Genomic DNA, 24,282 nt, shown 5'->3' on the forward strand with positions numbered 1-24,282 from the left:
AGGCTTGGAGGGCAGCACTGAGGAGAAGGACCAGCTTGGATGGGGATGAGGAAGCGGGGGAGGTAGGTTGGAGGGAACTTGGTGGGGCATCTGGGTCAGAGGGCTAGGGCACGAGAGGCTGGAGGAGGCACAGTGGGCCTGCAGAACTAGCTGGAAGGCCCGAGCGGCTCAGTGGCTCTGCAGGAGCTCCCACGGCAGAACAGGCCCCCATGGCCTGAGTCGCTACCGGCCTCTCGGCTGTCAGTGTGGGAACAGGTGGCTGGGGTCCTCCAATGCCCTGCATCTTCCTGGCTCCTCTTCTTCCACCCCCTAAATGTCAGAACTCTCCAGAATTCTGTGCCGCCTGCTTGGTGCTCTCTGCTTATGGCCGGTACCTCCAGCCACCTGCTGGACTCCTCCACATTGCTGTTCTCTGGGCACCTGTTCAGGACTCGACACGACATTCCCTTTTCCTCCTCCCCGCACCCACTCCTCCCCGCACCCACTCCCCCCCGCACCCACTCCCCCCCGCACCCACTCCCCCCCGCACCCACTCCCCCCGCACCCACTCCCCCCCGCACCCACTCCCCCCCGCACCCACTCCCCCCCGCACCCACTCCCCCCCGCACCCACTCCCCCCCGCACCCACTCCCTTCCGCACCCACTCCTCCCCGCATCCACTCCTCCCAGCCCTGCCATGGCTGTTCTTGGCTCCACCCTCTGAGTGGGAATCCAGGCTTAAAACCCCTCCAGTGCTTTTTCCCATCAGCTCTCTCCCTTGCCCCTCCCAGGGCCCAGGCTCCGGGACTGTGTGTGAGTGAGTGAGCCTGAGTTCCCCAGTTCCCGCTCATCTGTTTTTACAGCTCCGGGGCTGCAGGTGTTGGGGGAAGGCCATGTGACTGAGATGCCCAGGCAGGCTGGGTATGGGGAACGGAGGGCCAGGAGAAGCCTTCGAGAAGGGCATGACACATCCTGAGGGTACGGGGCAGCAGCCTTGGGGTCCTGGCAGTGCTGTGCCATGTGGAGGCCTCAGGCCCGCCAGCTGCCCTTCTGCAGGGCTCTGGAGAAACGGAGGCCTGCAGGAGGCTGAAGGGCTGCCTTGCACCAGGTCAGAGGCCTTGCTATCAGGTCTGCTCACCCCCTATGACGTTCAGCCCCAGGCCAAGCTTTCCAGGGCCCCACAGAGATGGGCTGGTCATAGCTGATACAGCTCTGAGAATGAGACCGACTCTGTGGGTCACCTTTATCATTCCAGACTCCAGGAGGCTGGCTGGGTGGATGAGGGCTGATCGCTGAGGAGCTTCCACACCCTAAGCCTGGGTGGGGAGGAGCGTTTGCAGCAACAGCCTTACAGAAGCTGAGCACCCGCAGGGACAGTCAGGGCTGCTCCTCAGGGCACACTGCTGGGCACAGTCAGCACACCGATCAGAGCAGAGCCAGCCCAGCTCATTGGGGGGATCCTCCCATCCCGTCCATGTTATTGCAGCACTGCCTCTGGTTCGAGATTGCAGGCGCTCCCTCTTCACCTTGTGACTGCCCCCGTCGGCAAATTCACGTGGAGGATCTTCTCTTCCCCTTAGCCGGGTTTCCAGAGGGGAGAGCAGGGAGGTTCTACGTGCATCCCCACCTTCAGGTGCAGTAGGTGATCCTCGCAGCATTTGCTTGACCGCTCACTGCTTTCTTCTGTCAGCTCGGTGTGTTCTCAGGTGTCCCTGCATGTCTCTGTAAGAGCAGGAGACGTTGCAGGGGGAGCTTTTGGACATCTCTCTGCTGGGGCCCCTGTGCCGCCCCCCACATCATCTCCCATCCCTCTGCTTTGCCCTTCCCCAGCCACTGACACCTGCCTCTTCCTGGACAGGGACTGCCCTGCCCACTGTGGGTCATTCTGTCCCCACCCGCTGAGAGCAGTTCTAGTCCCCACAGGTGTCCTCGGAGTCCCTAGATGGTGAGCTGTGGTGTTGTCCTCCGTCTTCATTGCTGGAGAGTGCTGTGGGTTGCAGTGTGTCCCCCAGAATTCCTCTGCAGAAGTCTTACCCTCCAGTACTTCTGAGTATCACCCTTTGTGGGAATGAGGTTATTGCAGATGTAAAGAGTTGAGATGAGGTTCTGCTGGGGTAGGGGAGGCCCCGATCCGTATGACTGGCATCTTGATAGAAAGCGGAAATGTGGACACAGAGGCACGTGTATGCAGGGAGGTAGCATGTGAATATGAAGGCAGAGAGCGGGGTGATGCCTCTCCCAGGATCCCAGACGCCCAGCAAGCCACCAGGAGTGACGGGAGGGCCTGGAGCAGACCCTCCCTCTCAGCCCAGACAGAGCCAGCTGCCGGCACCGTGATCTCGGACCTCCAGCCTGCGGAACTGAGAGGCAGCACCTTTCTGCTGCTGAAGCCGCCCCGTTGGTGGTACTTTGTGATGGCAGCCCTAGCGAACTAACAGAGCCCATTGGCCTTTAGGTAAAAATAGGCCCACCGTGCAGGCTGTAGCAGGGGCACCTCTCCAGAATGCTTGGCTCGTCTACTAGCCACCCCAGTGCCCGCCCTGTCACGACTGTCCCTCCTCCCGCCAAAGGCCCCTGCGTGGCGTAATTCAAAACAACGCAGACTCTGAGAACACGTGTGGTCAAGTTCCAGTGCCTGTGTCGCAGTCGGCCGTGACCCCGTGCAGGCGTCTTCCTCTCCTGGAACGAACAGGTGGGCTTGGGGTGGGTGGTAACACTGTCCTCATTAAGGCTGTGCACATGTGCACATCCGCGCAGCAGATGTCGCCTCCTTTCTCACTTCCCTGCGCCCCCAGACCTTCCTCCGTGCCCTCTCCCTTCCCTGAACCCCTGTTCTCTCAGCAGGCCATGCGGGTAGTACAGAGATGCAAACAGTTGCAAAGCAGGGGCACTGGCAGCCTCCAGCACGCAGGCAGAGGCTCCAGGAGGCGGAGGCCGTGGTGCTGGTTCTTTCTGGAGGGGAGGGGCTGTGGCTCATGTTGGGGGAGGGCTTGGAGGGGAAGCCCTCTGCGGTGCGCCTCCCTCCACGGTCTCTATGGGTCTCAGTGTTCGGAGAGGGTGCCCCTCTCCTGCCAGGCAGCCAGCACCGACCCCAGTGCCCACGCAGCCTGTGACGCAGCAGCCCTGCCTCGCCCCCGCTTGCCCTGTCCAAGTTCTGGGGATGGTGTGGTTTGGAAACTCCGTTGCTGGCCTTTAAAGAGGGCTGGGGTTTGAAAACAAGCACATGTTTCTTATGAGGTCCCACAGACAAGGGCAAGCACATGCCTGCCACCTGTTTAATGTCCCTCCTGTTGCCCCAGGCAAGGCCCCCCAGCCATCCGGGCACCCAGCTGTCCTCCAAGTGCTAGCGTGGTGAGCTTGGAGGAGGTGGGCCCTGCCAGAGAGGAAAGCACAGCCTCTGCGCCTCCTGGCAGGCTGGCTTTGAGCGCTGCTGCCTTGCCTCACCAGAGGGCTTGTTTTGGGCAAGTGGGAGGCAGCAGTTCCCTTTTCCAGGCAGAGGCATTTGTAGAAAAGCATAAATGATTTGCCTGGAAATGTGAGGTTGCCCTTTCAGCAGTGTGACTCTGGGCAGGGCAGTTTTTGAGCCTCAGCTTCCTCATCTGCACAATGGGTACACGAACCAGGAGTCCCTAAGAGTTTTCAGGCTCTGGTAGACCGTGTCTCTATGAGGAGCCTCTCTTGGTCCTACTGCAAATGGCCTGTGTGACGTTGGGAATACTTTTTTTTTTTTCCAAGATGGAGTTTTGCCGCCCAGGCTGGAGTGCAATGGCGCGATCTCCGCTCACCGCAACATCTGCCTCCCAGATTCAAACGATTCTCCTGACTCAGCCTCCTGAGTAGCTGGGATTACAGGCGCGCACCACCACACCTGGCTAATTTTTGTATTTTTAGTAGAGACGGGGTTTCGCCATGTTGGCCAGGCTGGTCTCGAACTCCTGACCTCAGGTGATCCACCTGCCCCCGCCTCCCAAAGTGCTGGGATTACAGGCGTGAGCCACCGCTCCTGGCCTGGGAACACTTCTTACCTTCTCTGTCCAGTAGAGCTGGAGACCTCAGCCTACTTTAGGTCTTGTTATCAAGAGATCCTAGTAAGGGTCAGTTGTGAGCTGGCAGTAAGGACTGCTCTAGGGACACGGGCACTTAGAACTCGGTGGTGGCCCTGCAGCTCCAGGATGTCCGTGTCTCCAGTTCGATACCGCCGGGCAGTGGTTCCCCTAAAGGACCGAAGAGCTCGAGCCTGCCCCACAGAACTTCAGCCTCAGCTCCAGGTAGGACCAAGATGCAGGGACATTGGTCTGAAATTAGCCGGCATCAGCCAGCCAGGGCGCAGGGTGTCCAGAGAGCCTCTGGGCCTGGGTGGACTTGAAACATCCCTGGGTCACCCCAGAGGACCTGGCTGGCGTGGATGAAGCGCTGGGCAGCTGCCAAGTGTCGCTTCCCTCCTGGCCTCTAATCTCAGATGACTGGAAAATAAGGTCCTTCCACGTCAAACGAGAGCTCACTGGGCCTGGTGCGCATGCATGGGTATAAGGGGAATCGCGTTTCCTGGTTCTGGGCCTCGCTGACTGCACAGCCTCCAGGCCGGGAGCTTCCTCCGGGAAGAGGCCCAGATGCTGGCCCTTCAGCGACTGCTCTCGAGGCTGAAGGACGCCCCAGAGGTACACCTGGCGAGGCCGCGTGCTGAATCTCAGACCTCAAATGGAGCCTTCTTTGCCTGACAGCCTACAGCCTGAACTTAGCCTGAGTCAGCACAGGCTTCTAGAACCTTCCTGCAGAGTCTTGTGCAGACAGCCCTGGCTCAGTGTGTTCCCATCCTCGCCTCCTCCCTCTTGGAGGTGGTGCTGGTGAACTCGGCCCGAGGAGCTGAGAAAGGGGCAGGAGAAAACAAATCATGAAGAGTCGGAGGCAAAAGGGCCTGTGGTTTGGAGTGGCAGGAGGAGGAGGCGGGAGTGTGGATGGCCACGTGTGTCCTTTACAGGGGAGGATGAGCCTTAGATTCTCCAGCCAGGGTCTCTCGAGAGCCCTTTAGCAGAGCGGCCTTGGTTGTGGTCATCAGGGAAAGACCTGAAGCGAGGAAGTAACTTTGCTTTTCCAAATGACTTCAGAACCCTTTCCATAAAGATGGGCTTTCTTCACGAAAGCTAGTTCACTAGCTTGTAATACTTTTTTGTGATTATTAAGTTACATTCAATATTAAAAATTTAGAAAATATATTTATGACTGGAAGAATGTTCTTAAAGCTTCTTAATTTTTATTTTCCCAATGGGCCTCCTTGACTTCTAGAAAGACCCAGTATTTACCAGGGACTGTCTGCGTGGGGGCTTGTTTTCCAGTTGAAATTATTTCTAAAGGGGCGACAAAGGCTTATCCCCTCTACCGTGGGTCTCCAGGTAACTATGGAAGATGGGAACAAGACTCTCCACAGGCCAAGTGGTTAGACAATTAGACCAATCCAGACAGAGCAAAGTGCCTGGGTTGTGGGCATGGGGAGGTTAGTCAGAGAAACTTCTGGATGCTCCAGGACTCAGAACCAAATACCTGCATTTATACAAAGGTTTCCTCTGAATATACGTCGTCAGCCCCAGGCCCCTGTGAAGAAGGGCAGGGGTCTGGGACACTCAGTGCCCTGCCTCGAAGAGGCCTCAGGTCTGAGCCCCAAGTTCCTAACGTGCCAGCAGCAGCCGCGTCACCCAATCGCCCTGTCGCCCGTGCCCTGGCCTTGGCCTGTGCCACCCAAATTCAGAACTAAGATTGAAATCCAAGCGCACCTCCTTGGAACCCTAGCCCGTGGAATCCGAGGCAGGCAGATCAAAGGGACCTCAGAGATCAGAAGCCCTGCCTGCGACAAACTGAGGACCTCTGTTCCCGTTCTGCAAAAATGCAGACAGTAATGTCCCTGGGCTGCCAGGGAGAGGGAGCCAAGGTGGAGAGTGTGGGAGGGCTTTGTGACCCACGCCGTGTTGTTGCGTTGGAGGCATTGGCGGTACTGCGTGTTTAGGCCACTTCCTGTGGGATAGAAGTTCCTTGCACGAGCTCTGATACTGTCCACACCCCGTATCACTCCTTCTGCCCTAAGGCTCATGTGATTCCTCTACGAGAACCAGCGGACGCAGAGGCCAGAGAAACCTGCCATTCCCCCAGGTGACTGCTCTGTCTGTCTGGGTTCATTTGGGGATGGTAGGGACGCCTTGAACAAGGACTCCCTGAACATCGCTTTGGGTGGAGACAGTCATTGTTCCTTTTCAGGCTGTGTTTCTGCCCCAGCACACACACGGGGCAGCTTGCACGCCCAATTTCCTGTCCCTCCTTTCCTTCTCAGGCTGATGCCCAGACCGGTCATTTCTGGCTCCTCCTCATCAAATACCTCTTCATCCTGATTGAGTGGCGGTGCTGGGCATTGTCCCCAAAGAACCATTTGTGCCGTGGCCTTCTCCTGGAGGCATATTCCGTCCTCCTGTCTCTGCCTCTGGCCCCATCTCCTGAGCCCAGCGAGCTCAGCGCTGGCTGACTGTTTGTCCTCCTTGCTGCAGACATGGAAGATTTGGGAGCCTTCCTGCTGAGGTTGGTAAGGATACCTGGGGCTGGGGGCGGCCTCTTTGCTCCCCACTTGCTAGGGAGTAGAAACCATTTAAGACATCTGAGCAGCCTCTCCGTGGTTCCTGCTCCTCACTCAGCCCCACAGTAGATCTGGCGGGGAGGTTGAGGGCTCAGTGAAACTGCAGGTGCCGCAGTGGCAGCATCGTGTCGTCAGTGTCCTGCCCGCTCTGCTCCCACCCGCCATCCGTAGCTGCACGGTTCACCCCACACCAGCCTTTCCATCGTTCCTCATCAGCCCCGTGATCTTTCCTGGGGCCCTGCTGTGCTGGTGCCCTTTGAGGTGTTGTGGACACAAGAGACTGCACGGGCCGCACCCCCAGCTGGGGGAGTCTTCTCCCTCCTGGGTCCTCCGGGGAGTAAGAGAGGAGACGGGGACAGTAAAGATGGATGCGTGGGCTCCGTGGAGCATGAGGTGGTCCAGGACCTCGGCGGGCACAGGCTCTGCCTCCCTGCCTGTCGTGCCCTCCATCCCTTTGGTCTCTGCTCCACCTTGGTAAATGCTTCTGTTCCCAGCCCTCGAAGGGTAAATCGAGCTCCTTGGTGGTAAAGCACCCACTGCCCCTAGTCACAGGGTTCCTCCTCTATGATGTTGTGGTGCCCTGGTCTGCCTGGTAGAATTTTGGCTGGTTTATAATCTGGTCCTGAAATGAACCACTGGGAAGAAATAGGGAAAAGTAAACACACAGCTGCCACACTGCATCCCAACCCCGTGTGACCCCCTCACCGCGGGCTTTTGTGGCAAGACGACAGCATCTCAGTTTCCTTGAGAAGCTTATTTTTGCCAAGACTGTTATCACCAGGCAGGCACCAGAGCTCCGTTCCACTCACAGGCCAGTCACAGCACAACACAAGCAGTGAACCTGTGGATTCCCCTGTAAGAATGTCCAAAGGGAACGTTTCCCCGTCTCGGCACTCTCTGTGATATGTGAGACTTTGAGGAAGGTTCCTCTGTTCCCAGACGCGGAGCAATGTGCTGGTGCTGAGAAGTGGCTCAGGGCCATGGGCAGGGTCTCTGGTTTTATTCCCCTGTGCCTTCTGCTTCATCACGCGGATGCTATCCTGGGATTGGGTGGGGAAGTCTGTCTGCGGGGGACCGGTGCGGTAGCATCTCCAGGGTGGGAGGCAGAGTTGGTTCTGCCATGATGCGTTCCCCCCCGTGAGGACCCACTCCCACGCCTGTCCCTGCCACGGTGGGCCTCCCGATGTTCCTCCTTCCTCCAGGTCACAGGCACGACTGCTGTGGCCCCTTCTCTGTGGGGGTGGGCTTGATGCCTCTCCCCTCCGTCTGCACACCCCTTGCAGCACACACAAGGCTTTGATATTAAGGAGGCTGGAGGACAGGGCAGTGCTTTAACCCTGGCACTCACAGGGAGGTGTCTAGGCCTTTCTTCTCTCCTGCAGATGGAAGCGTTGGGGTAGAGGACCTAGAAGAGGCTAACACTCCCTGGACGGTGAACCTAGATTGGTTTCTAAATCTGCTGAGAGAAAAATTGAAGTGACATTCCTTCTAAAGTAGACATCATCCTACTTGGCTCTTCTACAGCTGTCTTTCACCCTAACCCAGGGTGTGCCCTGGGCTGCCACAGGCCTCCCCAGCTTCTGCCCAGCCTTTCTGAAGTGCCAGGCTTGGGGTTCAATGAATGAGCCTTGTTGTAAAGCAGAAAACAGTTTGGTTGCAGTCTGGGTTCAGCTGCCTGCGTCTTGACTAGATGTCTATTCAGGATTGCGTCCCCTGCTTCTCTCTCCCTTCTCCTTTTCAAGATCACAGATGAAGACAAGGGGGTGGAAAGTTCTACCTAGATTGCTGCTATCTGAAGAATGTGGACTTTGGAGCCAGATTGTCTGGCTTTAGTCCCTGCGTCTGCTGCTTACTAGGTGTGTGACTTTGGGCAAATACCTTGACCTCTCTGTGCGTCGGTTTTCTTGGCTGTGAAATGATGTATCATCTCAGCGCGCCCATCCCTTGGGGTTGTGTGGGGAGTAAGTAAGCCGGTCTAGTATGGCGCCTTGTTCATCCTCAGTCAATACCAATGTTGGCTGTGGTGAGGACGTAGCAGAGGATGGTAGAAAGAATCTGGGGCTTGGGGTCCAGAGCCCTGGGTTCAGGTCCCAGCTCTGCCACGTGCTGGTGTAGTGATGCGGATCCTGCACCCCAGAATGTTGCAGCGTTTGCATGCAGGCTGGCTGTGAAGACCTAGGGCAGCAGCCGCCAGGCTGGTCCCCCTGCACACTGGGCTAACTCTGTCCTCTGTCTCCACAGGCACACGTTCTGGCAGTTCCGCCATGAGAACCCCCAGACCAGGGTTGGGGGCCCACCCCCCGAGGGGCTGCCGGGCTTCAACAGCGGGGTGATGCTGCTGAACCTGGAGGCCATGCGCCAGTCCCCGCTCTACAGCCGCCTGCTGGAGCCGGCCCAGGTGCAGCAGCTGGCCGACAAGTACCACTTCCGCGGCCACCTCGGGGACCAGGACTTCTTCACCATGATTGGCATGGAGCACCCCAGGCTCTTCCATGTGCTGGACTGTACCTGGAACCGGCAGCTGTGCACCTGGTGGAGGGACCATGGCTACAGTGACGTCTTCGAGGCCTATTTCCGGTGTGAAGGCCACGTCAAGATCTACCACGGGAACTGCAACACTCCCATCCCGGAGGACTAGGCGCACCCCCGCCTTGCCCCCGGGGCCTCCAGATCTGGGGGGAGGACAGGGCTCCAGACAGACCTGAGAGCAGTGTCTGACCCGCTAGAGAGACACTGCAGGGGCGTTCTGTGATTAAGGTGCTGAGACCTCCTGCCGGGCAGGTCACTGTGCTAAGGCCACCCGCCGAGGACTGGCCTGTGCACTGCTGGTGCTTGGGGCCTTATTCCTTCAGGGAGCAGGTGACATGAAGGACACGCATGGGCATCTTCCGGTGGGCTAGGAAGCAAGCGCTTGAAGAGAAGGAAGGGGAGAAGGGGGCCCCCTTGCTGTCCGCCTCTAGGAATGGAAATCCTTTAAGACCTGGCCTCTTCTGGACCAATATAAATTTAATTTAAATTGACAGGCTTCCATTTTTCGAGAAAGGACAAACAGTCCTGCTCTAGCACCCATCAAGCCCCCAATGGGTAAGGTCAGCCAAGGTTTTAATGACCAACCCAGTATCTAAGCTTCCAAACGAATGCCAGCCTAGCGCATACTCACCCTGGGAGGCTGCGCGCGTATTCTCCTGATGACCACGTCACTTGGTGTACGTTTCAAGATCGCCTCTTTGGGGAAGGACGTGAGGACCCACTGGGGCCTGCATAAGAAAACTTAGCTCATTATTAGAGCACTTACGGCTTTTATCTCCCAGCTACATCCCAGAACCCCATTATCCTTTATTTAACCAAACCAGCTCCAGGTGACCAGACTCTACTCAGAAAGCAAATTCATCCTCAAAGAACAGAGACTGGCCACCATAAGGACATGCAGGAGACTGTCTGGACCGGGAAGACTCATTCCAAAAAGGAGCCCAGGCCGGGCACAGTGGTCAAGCCTGTAATCCCAACAGTTTGGGAGACTGAGGTGGGAGGATCGCGTGAGCCGCGGAGGTCGAGATCAGCCTGGGAAACACAGTGAGGCCCCCATCGCTACAAAGAATTTTAAAAATTAGCCAGGTTTGGTAGCTTGTGCTTGTTGTCCTGGCTACTTGGGAGGCTGAGGTGGGAGGGTGGCTTGAGTCCAGAAGTTCACTGCACGGATCTGTAATCACACCACTGCACTCCAGCCTGGACGACAGAGTGAGACGTCCGTCTCAAAAAAGCAAAAAACGAAAAGGAACCCAGCAGTTCACAAGTGTGACCATGTGGGCTTGGAAGAGACATTACTCGTGGGCTAGTAAGCATTCTAGTTTATTTGTTTAAAAATTCCCCTTATCATACCACGTTAGACCGTAGACCTTAGCAGAAATTAAAGCCTCGTTTCTTCTGATGGGTCCCCCTGTAAGTAGGCTGCAGACGTGAAAGCCCCGGGGGTCCATTTGTGTCATCTAGCTGAGGTCCTTAGAGAAATGCTGTGGAATTTTCATCTTGTGTTGTTTCAATTTCATTTACCTTTTTCTATCTTTTTCCCATGAGTGAGGATAGCTAATAAATAATCTTTGAGAACATGGTGATTCATGTTGTTTGTTCTCTGATCACAGTTTTCAGCTGCATGTAGGCTCTGATTCAAGTGTGTAATCAGTGCCATTCAGCTCCCCCCGCCTCCTGTGATGAAGGTGAGTGCCTACAGGAGATCCCTGAGGACCAAGGAGAAGGCACATCTGAGAGGGTATCAGAGAGTGTACTATTGGCATGTTTGCTTCAAACCAAATAATCATTTCATTCTAGGTATTGGCAGGTCCACCTGCACCTGGGAGCAAAAGAATCCCTATTTCTTCTCATCCCTCTTACCCCAGACTGCCCAGTTACATCCTTCCCTGAAGAGGAACAGCAGATTTCTCTCCCAGCCCTCTGCTAGGACAGAATTGGTCTGTTCTCTCACCTACTTGATTTCCTATTTATAGTTAACAATTATTGAATGCCTGCTGCGCACCAGCCATTGTATTGGGGGATCTATTATGCTATTGATAATATTAATGAAAACTTCATGAAGGTCATTATGTCTAAAGCCGATTGTAAGAAAATGTGAGAGATATGGACAGAGTCATATACTATATGTTTATTACAACATTTTTTATAGTAGAAGAACATTGGAAGCAACTTAAAATGTGGAAGAGGGGCTGGGCGTGGTGGCTCACACATGTAATCCCGGCACATTGGGGATCTGAGGCCAGCAGATCTCTTGAGCCCAGGAGTTTAAGACCAGCCTGGGCAACATGGCAAAACCCTGTCTCTACAAAGATACAAAAATTAGCTGGGCATGGTGGTGCACACCGAGCTACTCAGGAGGCTGAGCTGGGAGGATCACTTGAACCCAGGAGGCAGAGGCTGCAGTGGGCTGAGATCACGCCACTACACTCCAACCTGGGCAACAGAGCAAGACTGTCTTAAAAAAAAAAGTGGAATAGGGAAGTAGATGAATAATGTATGCTTCATCCGTATAATGGAATACTTTAGGCATTATTTAAAGAATATGTAATGCCTCAGGAAATGCTTATAATGTGGTATTAAATAAAGAATGCAAAATGTAAGATTATATGTTTAATATGATCTTAATTTTGTTTTTTAAATTACATATATAAATGTGTATGTATATCAATGTACACACATGTATGTATGTATAGATGTATACCTACACACACATATGTATAAAGAGAGAGTCTATTCTGCTATATTTCAACTTCTAAAAACAGGTGTTTCAAACGCCACATTAAAAAAAACAATTATTTCAATGGGAAAAAAGTGAGCTAAAGGTTAAAGAATTTTAGACTCACAATAATAAAGATATTTTTCCTGTGATCATTTTCATGATTAAACTGTTTCTATAGCTATGTGTGTATTTTGTTATTGCAAGAAAAAATAAGCTGCTTGGTCAAAATGGGCAAAAGCCAAACAACATCCTTCATTTGCTTTTGAGTTCACCTCCCAGGAGCTTCCCTCATCGCCAGTGGCCTTGACCTTCCAACCCCACAGTGCACAACAGACTGTCACTCCACAGGCCCCCCGACCCGCCGACAGAGCACTCCACAGGCCCCCCGGCCCGGCAATGGAACACTGCACAGGCCCCCCGGCCCGCCGACAGAGTGCTGCACAGGCCCCCCGGCCCGCCGACAGAGCGCTGCACAGGCCCTCTGGCCCGCCGACGGAGCAACCGGGGCTTGCCGTGCCTCGCCATTGCCTTGCTTGACACGTCGTGGAGTGCCGGCTCCTGACTGGGGTCCTGTTACAGTCGCTGCCTTGCAAGCCTAGTGCCTTGTGCTGTGCTTAACCTGCGCCATGGAAACCCACTCTTGGGAAAATGCCTGTACCTATGAGGAGAACAGAAATCTGAGAAGGTAACATTTCTGGGCACTAGGATTAAGGTGCTTTTTATTTTCATCTATATTTCTGTATTTTCCACATTGAATATTACTTTTATAATAAGATAATAAATGCTATACATTTTTAGCCACATCCCTTCTCCCCAGTTGCAGGTGAGTGTCAGCCTGGCCAGCTTACAGCTCCTGGCTGGCCAGGGTGGATGTCACCCATAAGAACACATAATCCAGGCTGAGTCGCCTCTGGGTCTTCAACTTTCCCTGTGGATGCCCCAGTTCTCCAAATAAAAGCGATCTAATAATAGCAGCTCCAGACCCTGCTTTCATTTCTCAGCTACTGTCATCTTCTGTGTATACACAAAGTCCACCTTACAAGTGATGATGGCGCAGTCTTGTTGAAGAGATTTGTTTTCTATGTACGTCAAACCAAACAGACTGCAGCCTCTCCTTCAGCAGCGTTTCATCAAGTCAAAGCCTGACATGTTGGTTCACAGCCCCAGCCTAGAGCACACCAGGAGTTTGTAGGTTAAGGTAGTAAGTGCAGCTGTGACTTGGCACCTGCTTTGACTAGAGGCCAGACCTCTGCTAATTTTAACACTTCCTGGCTGGTCTTAATATGGGAGGCCCAGGGGCTGGGCTAAATCTGGAGGTTGGCAGGGAGCAGAAATTTCCAAGCACGCAGGTGGTGTAGTAGAGACAGCCTCACACCAGAGACAAAGGCCTGGCTTTGGGTCCACATCCTGCCCTCACTACCTGGCCATCTTGGACAGGCAAGGCCACCTCTTTCCCTAGTTCTAGACACTCGTAAGAGCTCCTTAAAGGAGTGCGGAAGGAGGAAAAGATGTGTAAGGGCTTGGTAAACTGTGAAATGATACAGATGTAAGGGAATTCTAACCATTATTACTTAGAATATTCTTTTTAAATAATAAATTACAGCCATTTTGGAGCTCATGAAATGTGTCGGTAGCATCTCCGTAACCCCATGGATGAACAGATGCATGCTTGTAAGCTGTCCAGTTTTTGTTAGCTGCACCATCCGCAGAAGCCAGTAGGTCGGGGGCTACCTCAGCTCACAGTGAACCTGTCAGGAGTCCACGGGTAACTTGCTGGGTGTGTCCAGGAGGTGGGGGCAGGGCTGCCTCAGCTCAAAGCTAACCTGTCACGAGTCCTCGGATAAACCTTTTCTGGGCCTCAGTTTCCTCATCTGTAAAAACAAGGAGCTAAGGGATTGAACCAGATCCCTGGGCAGTATCCCTGCCCCTAGCTGTTTGGGGAAACACTTGTTTCAAATGCATCCATTGGGGTTCACAGGTGGGTACAGAAGAGAGTTCAGATCAGATGTGAAACTGCCAGACCTCAACTCATCATTCACCCACTTAGGATTCATGACATGACCATGCAGACTAAAACTCTCTCAAAATACACATTACACACTTCCCTCCTCCCGCATTCTCCATAGGCACAGTGAGGGATGCAGACCAACTCTAGAGGCGCATTTAAAATCCAGAGAGAATCAGCCGTACCCCGGGAGCCCTCACCTCTCTGCTTATGACCCATTGACAGCTATGCCCACTAACATCTTGTTCCGTTCAGCTATGTGACCACCTTCCAAAGGGTCCCCCCCAGCAGAAAGTCCCATGTCCCACCGATCTCACCTTGGGAAGTGCCCAGTCTTCAGCCGGGGAGACAAGGTTGAGCTGCCCTGCAGGGCATGTTGAGCGGACTAGCCAGCCACTCCCCAAGGAGCTTGCAAAGAACAAAACACCTTCTAGAGTGAAGGGAAGGCCGGTTTAATTGAGGCTGGCTCAGCTCAGAGCATCTCCACTGGCACCCCCATTCTGAGGGGGAAGAGGTGTCCCACCACGCAGACACACTCAGCAGCCTCGCTGAAGGCCATTCATCCGTGGAGCCTCAGAGCGGAGGGGCCTTTGCACATCTCCAAAGCTGGCTGCCCTCCAGCCTCCCTTCCTGAAATGCAGGGCTTTGCTCCAGCCCGCACCTCAGCCATCTGCCCGCTGCTGCTCAGGCCTGTGCGGGACCACGTGAGCATGGAGCCTGCGGACCTTATGGAGCAAGACAAGTTCCCCCTCACTTCAGGACCCACGCTCGCCACTGTGTTCTGTAGGGGCCTCTCGCTTCATTTTTCATTCCCTTTTATTCCCACAGTCCTCTCCCATCCCCCAAGCAGACAACCATTCCAACGGGCTCACTGTGCACTGATGGATACCTGTGGAGCCTGGGACCACACCCCCACCCCAGTAACTCTGCGTGAGCATCCCTGTCCTTGCTCCTTACAGACCCGATGAGAATTCGTGTTGCATATCCAGGAACAAAACCTCCAGATCATAAGCTATGCAGATACTTCATTTTTGACTAAGTGGTGCCAGCTACTCCCCCGAGACCTGGCCCCCACCCCTACAGTCACCGGCATGAGCCCCCACTTTCTCTCCACCACGGTGCTCTTGTTCACGTGTCTCTTTGCATTGACACGTTGTGATCCAAGATACACTGAAGCCCTCCAGCGCGTGTGGCCCGCGTCAGAGCTGCCTCCGCATGAGTGGCCTACGCCGCTGTGGAAGGAGGCTGGACAGGGAGGCAGGGGCCCTGGCTTCTGGCCTGTCCTCACCGCCTGACTGCGGCCAGCGGGCGCACCTCTGTGAGCGGGGAGAATTTAACCAGCTCCTGATCTGGCCGCCTTCCCAGGACTGCTGTGAGTAGCAGGTGAGATAACTCATAGCAAAGAACTTTCGAGTCTCTAGACATACCTCCCTCCCTCACACCCCAGCCCGACCCGGTGCCGCAGGGAGCTGCCAGGGCAGACACGGCCATGGCTGAGCTTCCTCAGAGCCCTGTGACGTGAAGTCCTGCCAGGGGAGTGCCATGGCCATCCGACCCCACGCTCGAGCCGTCTCATGGATGGAGCCTGGCGTTCGTCCATTAAGCCTCGACCAATCCCACACAGAGCCCCAGAGCTAGGGTGGCCGTGGGGTGAAGGCCAGGAGTGAGGCCTTCAACCCTCACCCATCCTGTCACTGGGCACCGCCACCTTCTCTCAGGAAAAGCCTCTCTCCCTCACCTCAGGCAAAACCAGGAAGCTCTTCTGCCTACCCAGCCCGGCCCTGGCACTTCCCAAGGCCCAGAATGGCTTGACACAGGCACAAGCCTGAGGGCTGAGAGGGCTGAGTGCCTGCTGGGTGTCTGTGAATTTCTGTGCTCTCAAGGCATGTTGTCAGGGAGGCGCATAATCCTCTTCTGTCTGAGCGACAGAGAGCGACACGACCAGCTGTAATCTTCCAAGGCCAGGTGGGCACGTGCACTGAAAACTCTAAGTGCCTGGTTATGGTCACGGGCAGGCGGCTTCAGGGTAAGCTTAGATCCATCTCATCCTGTCCCTCCTTTTAGGAAAATTCACCTTCTCTCCAAACCAAGAAGCCACGGCAGCCTCTCCCCTTCCAGCCTCTTTCCCCAGCTCAGCCTCCTTCCCCAGCTCAGCCTCCTTCCCCAGCTCAGCCTCCTTCCCCAGCTCAGCCTCCTTCCCCAGGGGCCCCAGGATCCTCCTGCCCCACAGGCCTTGAAACTCCTCAGCGGGGACTCCCCCTATCTCCCTGGCACCCAGACCCCTTGTACTGCAGTCCCACACCACGGCTGCCTCTCCCTGCTGGGTTTCTGCTGTTCCTAGGACATGGACTGGACCGGGAGATGGAGATTCATGAGCAAGAGGCTTCCTGGGAAGTGCTCTGTGGGGGGGAGGGGTCCTGGGAAGTGCTCTGTGTGGGAGGGGAGTCCTGGGAAGTGCTCTGGGGGGGGGGGAGTCCTGGGAAGTGCTCTGTGGGGGGGGAGTCCTGGGAAGTGCTCTGTGGGGGAGGAGTCCTGGGAAGTGCTCTGTGGGGGGAGGGGTCCTGGGAAGTGCTCTGTGGGGGAGGAGTCCTGGGAAGTGCTCTGTGGGGGGGGAGTCCTGGGAAGTGCTCTGTGGGGGGGGAGTCCTGGGAAGTGCTCTGTGGGGGAGGGGTCCTGGGAAGTGCTCTGGGGGGGGAGTCCTGGGAAGTGTTCTGTGGGGGAGGAGTCCTGGGAAGTGTTCTGTGGGGGAGGGGTCCTGGGAAGTGCTCTGTGTGGGAGGGGAGTCCTGGGAAGTGCTCTGGGGGGGGGGAGTCCTGGGAAGTGCTCTGTGGGGGGGGGGAGTCCTGGGAAGTGCTCTGTGGGGGAGGAGTCCTGGGAAGTGCTCTGTGGGGGAGGGGTCCTGGGAAGTGTTCTGTGGGGGAGGGGTCCTGGGAAGTGCTCTGTGGGGGAGGGGTCCTGGGAAGTGTTCTGTGGGGGAGGGGTCCTGGGAAGTGCTCTGTGTGGGAGGGGAGTCCTGGGAAGTGCTCTGGGGGGGGGAGTCCTGGGAAGTGCTCTGTGGGGGAGGAATCCTGGGAAGTGCTCTGTGGGGGGGAGTCCTGGGAAGTGCTCTGTGGGGGAGGAGTCCTGGGAAGTGCTCTGTGGGGGAGGAATCCTGGGAAGTGCTCTGTGGGGGAGGAGTCCTGGGAAGTGTTCTGTGGGGGAGGAATCCTGGGAAGTGCTCTGTGGGGGAGGGGTCCTGGGAAGTGCTCTGTGGGGGAGGGGTCCTGGGAAGTGCTCTGTGGGGGGGGGAGTCCTGAGAAGTGCTCTGTGGGGGAGGAGTCCTGGGAAGTGCTCTGTGGGGGGGGAGTCCTGGGAAGTGCTCTGTGGGGGAGGAGTCCTGGTAAGTGCTCTGTGGGGGGGGAGTCCTGGGAAGTGTTCTGTGGGGGAGGAGTCCTGGGAAGTGTTCTGTGGGGGAGGGGTCCTGGGAAGTGCTCTATGTGGGAGGGGTCCTGGGAAGTGCTCTGTGTGGGAGGGGAGTCCTGGGAAGTGCTCTGGGGGGGGGAGTCCTGGGAAGTGCTCTGTGGGGGAGGAATCCTGGGAAGTGCTCTGTGGGGGGGAGTCCTGGGAAGTGCTCTGTGGGGGAGGAGTCCTGGGAAGTGCTCTGTGGGGGAGGAATCCTGGGAAGTGCTCTGTGGGGGAGGAGTCCTGGGAAGCATTCTGTGGGGGAGGAATCCTGGGAAGTGCTCTGTGGGGGAGGGGTCCTGGGAAGTGCTCTGTGGGGGAGGGGTCCTGGGAAGTGCTCTGTGGGGGGGGGAGTCCTGGGAAGTGCTCTGTGGGGGAGGAGTCCTGGGAAGTGCTCTGTGGGGGGGGAGTCCTGGGAAGTGCTCTGTGGGGGAGGAGTCCTGGGAAGTGCTCTGTGGGGGGGGAGTCCTGGGAAGTGTTCTGTGGGGGAGGAGTCCTGGGAAGTGTTCTGTGGGGGAGGGGTCCTGGGAAGTGCTCTGTGTGGGAGGGGTCCTGGGAAGTGCTCTGTGTGGGAGGGGAGTCCTGGGAAGTGCTCTGTGGGGGGGGAGTCCTGGGAAGTGCTCTGTGGGGGAGGAGTCCTGGGAAGTGCTCTGTGGGGGGGGAGTCCTGGGAAGTGCTCTGTGGGGGAGGAGTCCTGGGAAGTGCTCTGTGGGGGGGGAGTCCTGGGAAGTGTTCTGTGGGGGAGGAGTCCTGGGAAGTGTTCTGTGGGGGAGGGGTCCTGGGAAGTGCTCTGTGTGGGAGGGGTCCTGGGAAGTGCTCTGTGTGGGAGGGGAGTCCTGGGAAGTGCTCTGTGGGGGGGGAGTCCTGGGAAGTGCTCTGTGGGGGAGGAATCCTGGGAAGTGCTCTGTGGGGGGGGAGTCCTGGGAAGTGTTCTGTGGGGGGGGAGTCCTGGGAAGTGCTCTGTGGGGGGGGAGTCCTGGGAAGTGCTCTGTGGGGGGGGAGTCCTGGGAAGTGTTCTGTGGGGGGGGAATCCTGGGAAGTGCTCTGTGGGGGGGGAGTCCTGGGAAGTGTTCTGTGGGGGGGGAGTCCTGGGAAGTGTTCTGTGGGGGGGGAGTCCTGGGAAGTGCTCTGTGGGGGAGGAGTCCTGGGAAGTGCTCTGTGGGGGGGGAGTCCTGGGAAGTGCTCTGTGTGGGAGGGGTCCTGGGAAGTGCTCTGTGGGGGGGGAGTCCTGGGAAGTGCTCTGTGGGGGAGGAGTCCTGGGAAGTGCTCTGTGGGGGGGGGAGTCCTGGGAAGTGCTCTGTGTGGGAGGGGTCCTGGGAAGTGCTCTGTGGGGGGGAGTCCTGGGAAGTGCTCTGTGGGGGAGGAGTCCTGGGAAGTGCTCTGTGGGGGAGGAATCCTGGGAAGTGCTCTGTGGGGGAGGGGTCCTGGGAAGTGCTCTGTGGGGGGGGAGTCCTGGGAAGTGCTCTGTGGGGGAGGGGTCCTGGGAAGTGCTCTGTGGGGGAGGAGTCCTGGGAAGTGCTCTGTGGGGGGGGGAGTCCTGGGAAGTGCTCTGTGGGGGAGGGGTCCTGGGAAGTGCTCTGTGTGGGAGGGGAGTCCTGGGAAGTGCTCTGTTGGGGGGGAGGGAACAGGATCAGGCAGGGAGATGTTGAGCTCCACGGCAGTCACGACAAAGGCCTCAGCCAGTCCCACGCAGAGCTCCAGAGCCAGGGTGGCCTCGCACAGAAGCCCTGGGTTGATGCCCAGCAGTGGGCATCAACCCTTCAACCCTCACCTGTCCCACCAATGGGCATGGGCTACCCCAGATAAGGGCATTGCCTTGGGCAAGGCAGCTCTCTTCAGCCAGGGTCACTCCTGAGGACTCTGCTCCCTGCCATCAGCTTCCAACCCTTGTCGGGGAACAAGGCCTCCATCCTGAAGCAGGGTCTGATGGCACAGCAGCACCCCTCCCGGAGCCCTGCCCCTGCAGGCCCCATGGCCCACAGCGCGCCCTCCTGCAGCTCCCGCCCTGGCTGCCCTCTAGTCTACTCTTGGTTCTTTCTCCTCAAAGGCTTTCAGCTCTGGGCATGTCCTGCCTCCACTCTGCCCTCTTCCAGGTTCCCTGGCACCCTTCCCTGGGTGACAGCGCAGGCCAGGCTGCCTGTGCAGATCAGCCACCTCTCCGTGGTGACACTGCCCAGACTGTCCCAGTCCAGCGTGCCCCAGTGGTGCTAGCTGGTCCCAATGGCAACACCAGGGAGGGTCACCTGCTGTTTGTAGGGAATAAGACCCTATTCTTCCGTCCCTTCCCTCCACGTGTGGATCCTGGCAGGGCCCAGTGGCCCACAGGGGATCTGTGAGTGGCCCTGGGCACACCGACAGGCTGTAGGGCTGCGGCTCGGCAGGAGGAGGCAGGACCTCAGCCACCTTCCAGACGGATGAGGAGCTCTCCAGAGGTGAAGAGCCCTGCAGACCCAGAGGCAGCACCTTTTCCCCTTACCGGGGCTGATGCCAAAGTGGTGAGCCTCCGTCGGGGTGAGGCCATTGGTTATCGTGTGCAGGGGGCAGTCAGAAGAACTCCATGAAAAGAATATGGGCTTTCAGGAGGGGACACAAGTTAGTATCTGTGACTTTGTTCATTTGCACCTGTTGTAGGTTTTGTTTGTTTTGTTTTGTTTTGTTTGAGACAGAGTCTTGCTCTGTCACCCAGGCTGGAGTGCAGTGGCACGATCTCGGCTGACCAAGCCCCTGCATGGGCTAGATCCTGGGGTCACAGCAGTGAAGAGGGCAAATCAGTCCTCATCCTGACAGAACTTCCCATGCAGTGAGTCTGTCTCACTGCTGCGGGTAGGTGCCCAGAGAGGAGTCCCCATGGATCCACACTGAGGGTGATGCATGCCCCGGGTGACAAAGCGTGGCTGTGTGGCCTTTAGGAACATACTTGGCCTCTCTGAGCCTCTCTGTGGCACATGCTAGAGTCCCAACTCTACACAGGGAGCTACCATTTTCTGGGAATGAGGCTATGACCTGAACCCTAGAGAGGAAATGTGGGCTCGGTTCCATCCAGGCCCTGGGTGGACTCTGCCCCTAGGATTATCATCCTCGCCCTGTCACAGACTTGCTGTGTGACCCAGACAAGTTAGTCCCATCTCTAGCCCTCACTTGCCTCCTTTGTAGCAGAAAGGGGTTGTGCCAGAGTCTATACTTCAAGGCCTAGGTGGGGACAAAGTTTTAAAAGCAAAGTGAGCATCCTCACGTTCTAGGGAGTCGTCCCGTGTGGAAAAGGGGAGGGGTCCCGGCACAGTGTGTGGAAAAGGGGAGGGGTCCCGGCACAGTGTGTGGAAAAGGGGAAGGGTCCTGGCACAGTTCGGGTGAGACAGGATGGGGCCTTCTCAGGCTGGGGCTCCTGGCCCATGACTCTCAGGCTTTTAGACCTGCCAGGGGATTGAAGCCTTTGGTTGGAATCTCTTGGTACCAAAAGACAAGAAAGTGGGGATTACACGAAGTACAGAGAGCGCCTCCGGACTCAGGTCTGTGTGAACGAGCTGTCGTGGGAAGAGCTAACTTTGAGTCTGTCTATCCACCCATGGGGATGAAGCAAGGGATGGCCCAGGCTCTGTGCTTGTGCCCAGAGCCTCCCGTGGCTCTGCTGGAGCACGTGCCCTGCTCCTCACCACTTTCTTCCTTTCACCTCTGCTCCTCTGTGAGGACAGAGCTCGACGGAGAGGAAGCCTCCCTGCCCCCTCAGCTGGAGCTGGGTGACCCTCCTGTCACCTGTGATACCCTGAGCCTCCCTCTGCAAGTTGGTGGACAATTTTTCTTGTCCAGGGCTTCTTGTAAGAAAAAGCTGTCATCCTGAGCAAGGAGCTGTGGGTCCCCAGGTGGGTGAAGGAGGCGAGGGCCGGGGACAGATGCTGGGGCCTCTGTCTAGGAGCAGCCTGTGTTTTCTGGCTTGGCCTGCGGAAGAAGCAGAAGTCCAGGGCCCTTTTGACAGAAGGCCGTGCGGCTGGATGACACGGGAGAGGAGAAAGGTGCTTAGGGCCTGTTTCACAGGAGTCCTGAGTGAGAGGCTGAGAGTTCGAGAGATGGTGACGCTTGTGACCGGGGTTATGAATAGGACCCTCGCTCTTTTCCAAGGCACACAGATACAGACGGACGTTTTAAATTTCACTTTGCTGGACTCCATGTCGTTGGATGCCACAAGAGGCTGATGCGGGTCCTGGGGCCTGGCGTTTGAATGGGTTGCACCTCTGGGAGGACTTGGCCTCAGGGCAGACTGAGGGTGGAGGCTCAGAAATGAACATTCCTGGCAGGAAAGGGCCCTCTGTGTCCCCACTGAATTAATATCCTGTGTTTACATTTGTCCTCTTCTCCAGCTTAATAGATTCCTGGGACATGACAGTCTCTGCAGCAATTATTTTGCCATAAAATTCTCTTTATCTGGCCAGGTGCAGTGGCTCGTGCCTGTAATCCCAGCACTTTGGGAAGCCGAGGCAGGTGAATCACGAGGTCAGGAGTTCAAGACCAGCCTGGCCAATATACTAAAACCCTGTCTCTACTAAAAATACAAAAAAAAAATTAGCTGGGCATGGTGGTGGGCGCCTATAGTCCCAGCTACTTGGGAGGCTGAGGCAGAATTGCTTGAACCCAGGAGGCAGAGATTGCAGTGAGCTGAGATCATGCTGCTGCACTCCAGCCTGGATGACAGAGCGAGACTCTATCTAAAAAAAAAAAAAAAAAAAAAAAATTCCCTTTATCTGATTGGGGACACCCTCAAATGTTCTATTACCCCTGCTCCGCAGAGCCTAGCTGGATGGTCCTGAAGGGCAGGCAGATAGGGCAGGAGATGCTTAGAGAAGGAGTGAGCGCCCTATCCCTGGGGGTGTGCAAGCAGAGGCCATGCGAGCTCGTGAGGAAAGGAAATGGGATGAAAATTGAGCAACAGACGAGGGCCTGCGGGGCCTGACCTGGGTGTGCTGAGAGCCCTGGGATTCTGGACTTCCAAGCCCATTTCCCTCCTGGTCTCCACAGCCAACTCCATTGAGGAACAGTGACTCTCTGCTCCTGCGCATGTTCAGGTCCCAGCTTCGGAGGCTTGGCCTGCTTCCAGGAAGGAGAGCACCCTCTGAACCCCGGCAGGACTGGGCCCTTAGGAGAATCACCACATTCATCGTTCTCCCTTTTCCCCTTTCCACATGGCAACCTCAGTTTCCTAAAAAAGCACCACAGAAAGCCGCCCTGAGCATCCCAAAGACAAACAGAGACACGGGAGAGTGGGAGGTGCCTCGGGGAAGGGGCACCCACAGCACCTGTCCTGAAGCCAATGTGAAAACATGGCTTGGTGGAAACGCTGGCACCCAGGAAGGGCCCTCTTGGTTTGATGTGCGTGCTGGACAGTTTCCAGATCGAACCACACATTCATGGTTGGGCTAAAACCCTGAGAAGCGAAGGGGATTAATCAAAGGAGCCTTAGCAAGCAAAACACAGCATCCTTTTTTTAAAATTGCAGGCAGCATTTTTAAAAAGGAAGATTGACGGCCTTACCTAAATACTGAAGGAACTGTCCTGACCCAGCTGAGATAACACTGACCTGTGCCAGAAGGTGCTGTGATTTCTTTTTCTAAAAACACACACACACAGACACACATACACACAGGCTGGGTGCAGTGGCTCACGCGCGTAATCCTAGTACTTTGGGGTGCCAAGGTGGGAAAATAGCTTGAGCCCAGGATTTCAAGACCATCCTGGGCAAGATAGCAATACCCATCTCTACAAAGAGTGAAAAAAAAAAAAGAAACATTAGCCAGTTGTGGTGGCGTGCACCTGTAGCCCCAACTACTCAAGAGGTGGAGGTGGGAGGATCCTTTGAGTCCAGGACTTTGAGGCAGTAGTGAGCTGTGATGGTGCCACTGCACTCCAGCCTGGGCAACAAAGCAAGCTTTGTCTCTGAAATAATGATTTTAAAAAGATGCCATCAACAAGCGCTGCAGCCCTCTTGACTCTGAGTCAGTATAATCCGTGGAGTCCTGAGTCGTGGTCTGACTCCATGTGGGTTCAGGTTGCAGAGCCTGGGCCACCTCGCTGCTCAGCCAGGGCCTGCGCAGGATCTCCCCAGCCTCAGACACGGAGTGCTTGCCTGCCAAGAGCTGCTACTCTCCTGCTTCTTGCTGTGCAAATGGCAGTGGGACTTTCACTCTGAAATAAGGTTATTAATTTCAGGTGCCCTTTCCCCTGGAGTCCTCCTTTCACGCCCAGGTTCCCTTGGGGTAAGCGGGGACTGGGGGGAAAGTGGTAAAGACGGAAGCAACTCTCCTGCCCTCATGAGTCCACAGGCCCTTGCAGTTCACAAACAGGCACTTACGAAGGGTCTTCACTTTCATTTCACAAGGTTCATTTCACCTTACAACCGTGTGCCCAGCCACCCCAGATGGAAAGGAAAGAAACTATTATCCCCATTGTGCATGCAGGGGAAACTGAGGCTCGCAGGTAAAGTTACTTACACTTGCCTAGCTTGCAAGTGGTAAAGCTGGCACTAGAGCAAAAGACTTATGGCTTCCAACTATTCTATCATTCAGGAAGAATAAATACTTCCTGACACTGTGTCTCCAATACTGTTCTAGGTGCCGGAGATACAAAGGGATCAAGGTGGACATGGTCCTGACCTCGGGGGCTTATCTTCTAGTGGGAAGAGATGGATAACAAATAAGTAAACAAGCTTAAAAGTGAGAAGAAGGGGGCCGGGCACGGTGGCTCACGCCTGTAATCCCAGCACTTTGGGAGGCCGAGGTGGGCAGATCAACTGAGGTCAGGAGCTCAAGACCAGCCTGGCCAATATGGCAAAACTCTGTCTCTGCTAAAAATACAAAAATTAGCTGTGCATGGTGGCGGGTGCCTGTAATCTCAGCTACTCGGGAGGCTGAGGCAGGAGAATCACTTGAACCAGGAGGTGGAGGTTTCAGTGAGCTGAGATCACGGCCCGTTGCACTCTAGCCTGGGTGACAGAACAAGACTCTGTCT

At 56.0% G+C, this 24,282-nt stretch overlaps 1 protein-coding gene across 5 annotated transcripts in view; it reads left to right on the top strand.

The window, feature by feature from the left end:
• The window catches only part of XXYLT1 (xyloside xylosyltransferase 1), a 197,002-nt gene extending 184,980 nt beyond the window's left edge, over window positions 1–12,022 (top strand). For 4 of the 5 annotated variants that reach the window (XM_077990737.1, XM_077990736.1, XM_077990734.1 and 1 more), the window contains one exon: window positions 8,837–12,022. In XM_077990737.1, coding sequence (XP_077846863.1) covers window positions 8,837–9,233 — 397 coding nt within the window. In that variant the 3' untranslated portion in view covers window positions 9,234–12,022. 5 annotated transcript variants of the gene reach the window in all.
• Window positions 12,023–24,282: the final 12,260 nt, after the last annotated feature.

Source organism: Macaca mulatta, chromosome 2, assembly GCF_049350105.2.
Source record: "Macaca mulatta isolate MMU2019108-1 chromosome 2, T2T-MMU8v2.0, whole genome shotgun sequence".
NCBI classification, from domain to species: Eukaryota; Metazoa; Chordata; class Mammalia; order Primates; family Cercopithecidae; genus Macaca; species Macaca mulatta.